The sequence below is a fragment of the Ochotona princeps genome, chromosome 1, assembly GCF_030435755.1.
Source record: "Ochotona princeps isolate mOchPri1 chromosome 1, mOchPri1.hap1, whole genome shotgun sequence".
In the NCBI taxonomy this organism is placed as follows: Eukaryota; Metazoa; Chordata; class Mammalia; order Lagomorpha; family Ochotonidae; genus Ochotona; species Ochotona princeps.
This window is the reverse complement of record NC_080832.1, coordinates 82,867,084-82,874,173: the sequence shown is the minus strand read 5'-3', so window position 1 is coordinate 82,874,173 and position 7,090 is coordinate 82,867,084. Positions and strand designations below refer to the sequence as shown.

The 7,090-nt window shown below is 46.5% G+C and overlaps 1 protein-coding gene across 1 annotated transcript in view; it reads left to right on the top strand.

Annotated features, from left to right (window-relative positions):
* The first annotated feature begins 3,083 nt into the window (after positions 1-3,083).
* MTO1 (mitochondrial tRNA translation optimization 1) overlaps positions 3,084-7,090 on the top strand; it is a 38,294-nt gene continuing 34,287 nt past the window's right edge. Inside the window, exon 1 of the mRNA XM_012925550.3 lies at positions 3,084-3,340. Coding sequence (XP_012781004.2) covers positions 3,124-3,340 — 217 coding nt within the window. The 5' untranslated portion in view covers positions 3,084-3,123. The remainder of the gene's footprint in view (positions 3,341-7,090) is intronic.

Sequence of the window (7,090 nt, the reverse complement as noted above, 5' to 3'; positions counted from 1 at the left end):
TCTCTACTTCCAAAGATGGACTCCCAAAGAAACTGTTAATTATATCTTGACAATAGGACGCTAGACTCTCTGCCATTGTCCATGCCCACAATGATGGACATATGACTGTGTATTAAGAACTACAGAATAATAATACTACAGGGTCTGCCACATGGGTTCAGGGTCCCAAGGCTTTGGGCAGTCCCCAACTGTTTTCCCAGGCCACAAGCAGGGAGCTGGATGGGAAGCAGGGCTGCCGAGATATGAACCAACGCCCACATGGGATCCCGGCGCGTTCAAGGTGAGGACTTTAGCCACTAGGCCATGGCACCAAGCCCTCCCTACTGCTTTCTCAGGCCATAAAAAGAAAGCTAATGAGAAGCAGACCAGCTGAGACATGAATCAGTGCCCATATGGGATGCTGGCACCATAGCGGAGAGTGTTAGCCTGCTAAGCCACCATGCTGGCCCCAGGGAAATAACTTTATACAGTTAGTGTAATCTATTAAAATGTCATCACTGAGACACTGCTTAACAGTATCTCTACTAATGGAATATCATAGGAGGTGTATGACCGAGCAGTTAAGACAGCCACATTCCTTATCTGTGCACCCACATTTGATTCCTGGATAAGGCTCCGTACTCTGGTTTCTTGGCAATGGAGATGCTGTAAGGCAGCAGTGATGGTATGAGTACGTGCATTTCACATGAGAGACACAGATTGGGTTGTTGGCTCTGAGCATTGGTCTCTGCCCAGTGCTGGCCATGAAAGCCATTTGGTGAGTGTACTGATAGATGGCAGTCTGTTCTCTCTGCTTGTCTCTGCCTTTCAAACAAACAACACATAAGAAAGCTAAAGAGACAGTACCATAAACTTCAAAGATACATATGTACAGTGTGGCACACCAGGTTCAGCCACTGCGTGGAATGTCAGCATTCCCTATGAGTGGTTGCTCCACTTCTGATCCTGCTTCCTTCTACTGTAGCTGGGAAGGCAACCAAGGATGGCCTAAGTGCTTGGTCCATTGCTACCCACATGGAAGACCTGGACAGAGTTCCTGCCTTCTGGCTTGATGCTGCCGTTTGCAAAGGGAACCAGACAATGGAAAATCTTTCAGTCTCTCCCTCTCCCTTCTTCTTCTCTCTCTCTCTGTAACAGCCTTTCAAATAAACATATATTTTTAAAAATATATATTTATTTTTCATTTATTTGAAAGGTAGAGTCACAGAAAGAAATAAAGAGAAACAGAGATCTTCCATCCACTGGTTACTACCCCTATATGGCCACAATTGACCTCCAATTGCCAGGTCTAGGCCAGGACAAGGACAGGAGCCTGGAGCTTCTCCCAGGTCTCCCATCCCAAGGGTTATGTCCCTCCTCTTCTTTCCAGACACTTACGCAAGCAGCTTGGTCAGAAATGGAGTGGCTCGCAGATGAACTGACACCCATATGGCATGCTAGTACAGCACACAGGTGCTAGTTTAACCTGCTATGTTATAACACTGATCCCAATAAATCGCTATTTAAAAGAAAGAAAGAAAGAAAGAAAGAAAGAAAGAAAGAAAGAAAGAAAGAAAGAAAGAAAGAAAGAAAGAAAGAAAGAAAGAAAATAGCAGCTGGCATGGTTGTACAACAGGCTGATCCTCTTCCCGTAGTGCCTGTATTCCATACAGGTGCTAGTTTGTATCCCGGCTGCTCTACTTCTGACCCAACTCTCTGCTTGTGGTCTGGGAAATCAGCCCAGGACGATGCAAGTCCTTGGGACCCTGCATCCACACAGGAGACCCACAAGTTGTTTCTGGCTCCCAGCTCTGGATCAGCTCAGCTCTGACCATGGTGACTGTTTGAGGAGTGACCTAGAGAACATAAGACCTTTCTGTAGCTCTCTCCTCTCTGTCAAATCTACCTTTCAAGTGAAAAAATAAATCTTAAAACAAAAAAATTAGAAGCAACTTGCATGCCCATTAATTGAAGTTGACTGAATAACTCAACCCCAGCTGAATACTATACAACATTAAAAAGTGACCTAGATTCCCACATACTGTGCAGGGTGTGCATTACAATACTGCTAAGTAGCGGCTGGCATTGCAGCCCAGTGGGCTGTACTGCTGTTTTGTGGTTCTAGTGTCTGATGTGGCAGTTGGAGTCCCAGTTGCTCTGTCTCTGATGGAGCCTTCTGTCCATGTGCCTGGGAAAGCAGATGACGGCCAACACTTGCATCCCCACCACACGCAGGGGAGAGCCAGCCGGAGGGCTTGACTCCTGGCTTAAGCCTGGCAAGGCCCTAGCTATCACAGCTATTACAGCCATGAGGGGAGCGAAGCCAGGAACGGAAGATTCTCTTCCCAATCCCGAACCCATCATGCTGCCTTTTGAAAAAAAAAATTTTTTTTAATATTGGTAAGTTAAAAGCAAACTGCTAAACAGTAAAATCACAATTGTATATATACAGATTCTAATAACATAGGCATGCACACAGAAAAATTAGGAGGCAATAGCAAAAAAAAAAAAAAGCAACAATGATCAGTAGAGATGGAAATCCTGCGGAAGCAGTGTGTTCTTCACGCTTTCAAGTTTTGTCTTTAAACTGTGCACACACAAAAAAATCTATTTTCTTTTTTTTTTCTTTGCTTAGAACATCTATTTCTCAGTTGCTAAAGCAACTTTATGTACTTAGTAATTTTAATAATCAGAGTAATAAAACTGACACATAGCATAACAGCTCCTCAAAACTGGGCATTTAACCTCGAATCATCCAATTCCCCTAATTAGCAATCACTAAACTCATAACTATATTTGAACTCCTTTCAAATCTCTTCCTATTTTCGGTTTTCTATTGACAGAAGCCAACGTAATGGTGCACGAGAAAATTCAAGCACTCTAACAAGGTAACGTGATCACATCCGTAGTCTGCAGATGGACACCTGGCGGGGCGACCTTCAGTGGGAGCCCATCACCACAGCGCCGAGGTAACCACGGACGCCGTGCCACGGCCTGCCCCAAGCCGCCAATCAGCAGCGACGCTGCACGCAGACGCTGCGCCGTGACCTTAAGGCAAGATGGCTGCGCCCGGCGGCTATTCCCTCGTCTAAGGAGCTTCGTGCCTCCCTCCAAGTCAGGCAGCCTTTCAAGCTTGCTTCCAGAATGTTCTCCGTCAGAGGCTGCGGCCGCTGCATCGCAGCGTCCCTCAGCAAACATCCCCTTCCGTTGGCTCAGTTCAGTACCGACAGCGCGACGGCCCGGATTCGGCACTTCGACGTGGTCGTCATCGGTGGAGGCCATGCCGGCACCGAGGCCGCCGCCGCCGCGGCTCGGTGCGGCTCCCGCACTCTGCTACTCACGCACCGCGTGGATACGATCGGTGAGGAGCACGGGTGTGTGCTGCTTGACTTGGGGCGCGGGCTGCCAGTGCTCGGCGCCCGGTGGGGTGACCCGTTCGCTCCCCAGCCCTGTGGTGGCTCCAGGGATCAGGCGGGTAACCGGGCTGGGGCTGGTGACGGAGCCGGAGGCGAAGCCAGCTGTGGTGGTCTACCTTCTGCTGCCTTGTTGCTTTCCGAAAACACGTGCTACTCACTGCGTCCTGTATTCCTAAGAAGTGTTTCTTAGGTTCCTTCTCAAGACTCGATGGTGCTTTTTTGTGTTTTGTTTGCTCTTAATTAATGATGGACACCTGTAATTAAAGCAAGACCACTCTCTAGCATGACAGGTGCTAGCTTAAACATCACCGTGTAAGTTATGCCTGGTTCTGTCTGCTCTCTGCCGTTTGCTTAGGGATGTTGGCTTTGTGTTGTAAAAATTTTTCATGCTGAAAAATTTTTAAATGACCACTCAGTTTCTGGTTGTGTAGGAATATGCACTATAGGCAGTGACTCTATTTGGGTGAGAAGGTTGTATGAGTACGGGAAGATTGCACTGTTTTAGTAGTCATTTTAGTGTGTGCCTTAAAAAAAAAAGACTTGCACTACCTTTGTACTAAAATAGAAACAATCCAATGAACAAAAACAGTACTAAAAGACTAAACTCATCATTAAATGCTATTAACAATAACATTCTATCGAACATAAAGGATTCTCATCAAAACCCATATTCTGTTAACACAATGTCATCTGACTTTTCTGTTTAATTGCATTTCTAATTATATTTAAATAATTAATAAGATAGTATCTTAAAAGCAAAGGCTTTTTTTTAAAAGATTTATTTGTGTGGTTTTTTTGTTGTTGTTGTTTTGAAAGGCAGATATGCAGATAGGAGGAGAGACAGAGAGAAAGCTCTTCCATCCGATGGTTCACTCCCCAAGCGGCCGCAACAGCCAATACTATGCCAATGCAAAGACAGGAGCCTGGAGCCTCATCTAGGTCTCCCACACGGGTGCAGGGTCCCAAGGCTTTGGGCTGTCCTCCACTGCTTTCCCAGGCCACAAGCAGGGAGCTGGAGGGGAAGCGGGACTGCACCCATATGGGATCCCAGTGCATCAAGGCGAGGACTTTAACCGCTACGCTATCATGCCAGGCCCACAAAGGCCCATATTTATGAAAGCTGATACAACAAAATGTCAAGTATTTCTATACTTGACTTCAGCAAAGAAAGATAACTTACTTTAGTGTAACAGGTGAAACTTCCTGAAATTTAAAGCATGAGTGACCAGTTGTGGTTCATGCATATTCTGTGCCGTTGTCTTTTTTTTGCATTCAGGGACAGCAAGTTTTTAATTTTACACCAATCTGGAATATTATGCTTTTTTTAAGAGGGTTTTGGGTTTATTTGTTTGTTTGCCCTTCGCAACAAAAGGGAAAGGCTTTTCGAGCTTGTTTTCTATATCCTGTGAGTTTGTGTAAAGATTTTTAAAAAATATTTATTTTTATCTGAAAGGCAGAGTTACTGAGCAGAGAGACAGCAAGATCTTCCTTCTGCTGGTTCACTCCCCAAATGGCTGCAATGACCAGAGCTGGGCTGGTCCAAACCCAGGAGTCAGGAACTTCCTCCAGGTCTCCCACAGGGTGCAGGGTCCCAAGGCTTTGGACCATCTTCTACTGCTTTCCCAGGCCACAAGCAGGGAGCTAGAGGGAAAGTGAAACAACCAGGACATGAACTGGTGCCAGTATGGGATTCGGGCTCATGCAAGGCGAGGATTTAGCTGCTGGGCTACTGCGCCAGGCCCATCATTCCCAGTTCTGATCAAGGTCTGACTTTGTACGCTCAGATGGCTGCAATGACCAGAGCTGGGCTACTCTGAAGGCATAAGCCAGGAGCTTCTTTGGAGTCTGCCATGCGGACACAAGAGCCCAATGACTGGGGCCATCTTTCTCTGCTTTCCCAGGCTACCAGCAGGGAGCTGGATTGTCATAGTAATCCTAATAGTTTATAAATTTGAGACTACTTAGTGTAGGAAAAAAAAAGCTTTTTAAGGGAGAGGTTTATTTTGGTTGTTATTTGACTTACTTAAAAGGCAGAATAACAGATGTCTGTCTACTGGTTCACCCTCCAGATACCTGCAGTGGTCAGGGCTGTGCCGTGCTGAAGTTCAGAGCCAAGAATTCCATCTTTGTCTCACTCAGAAGTGATAGAGACCCGTGTACTAGAGCCAGCATCTGCCACTTCCCAAGTTGTGCAGTAGGTGACTTGGAAGTGGAGGTAAGATTCTACTCCAGACATCCCAGACAGTGGCTTAACCCACTGTGCCAGTGCCTGTCCTGGAAAATGGTGTGGTTTTTTTTCCTCCAAAGTTTATTTTGTGATTTGAAAGGCAGAGTTACAGAGACTAGGAAAGACACACACATTTCATTTCATCTGCTGGTTCACTCCCCGGACAGTCACAGTAGCCAGAGCTGAGCCAATCCAAAGCAAGGAACCAGGAGTTTCTTCTGGTTCTTCAACGTAGATGGAGTGGCTCAGGGACTTGGGCTGTCCTCCACTGCTTCCTCAGGCACATCAACAGGGTACTGGATCTGAAGTAGAGCAGTCAGGACACAAACATGTGCCTTTTGGGGATGCCAGCATTGCAGGCAGAAGCTTAGTGTAGTACGCAAAAAATTCTTTTTAAGGTGTTTGTTTATTTGAGAAGCAAAGAGATAGAGTGAGTTTCCATCTGTGAGTTCAGTTCCGCACACACATTAGGCAACCTGGACTAAGCTGAAGCTGGGAGCCAGAGTCTGCTGGACAGGGAGAGGAACCCAAGGGCCTTCACCACCGCTTTCCTCGGACTGTGTCACAGGAGGCTGGAGTCAAGAGACGCCACGTGTGTTCTTCTGGTACTGCGATGCGCAATATTAGACACTTAACTGCTAAGCTAACCTCTTGCCTCACATACATCTTCGTCTCATTTAATTGTTCAGTTGAGTTAGTGTTACCATCTCTTCCCTTTTGCAATATGCATCAGTTCATTCAGCAAGCATGAATGGGAGCCAGCATTGTGGCATACTTTGTAAAGCCATGCCTGCAGTGCTGGCATCACACATGGGTGCCCTAGCTGCTGGGCCATCTGGGGAGGAAACAGCACAGATATATATTTTTTTCTTCTATCTCTATGTAACTCTGAATTTCAAATAAATCTTTTTTGAAAAGGTTTTTTATTTTTATTTTTTATTACAAAGTCAGATATACAGAGAGGAGAAAAAGCAGAGAGGAAGATCTTCCATCCAATGATTCACTCCCCAAGTGAGCCACAATGGCCGGTGCGCGCTGATCCGAAGCCGGGAACCTGGAACCTCTTCCGGGTCTCCCACGCGGGTGCAGGATCCCAAGGGTTTGGGCCGTCCTCAACTGCTTTCCCAGGCCACAAGCAGGGAGCTGGATGGGAAGTGGAGCTGCCGGGATTAGAACCGGCGCCCATATGGGATCCTGGTGTGTTCAAGGCGAGAACTTTAGCCGCTAGGCCACACTGCGCTGGGCCCTAATTTCAAATAAATCTCTAAGAAATGAAGTAAAAAGCATGAGTTGCTGTGGGCATTAGGCATAGTGCTTGGGGCACAGCTGTGGGTGTTCTTAACCTGCACAGAAATGCCTGGATGTAAGTCCTTGAACCTCGAGCTTGTGCCTATCATGGGAGCAGGCTGGGAGGTAGTGGCTTCTTTGCCACCTCTTGCATAGAACATTCATATTAAGTTCTCAGCTC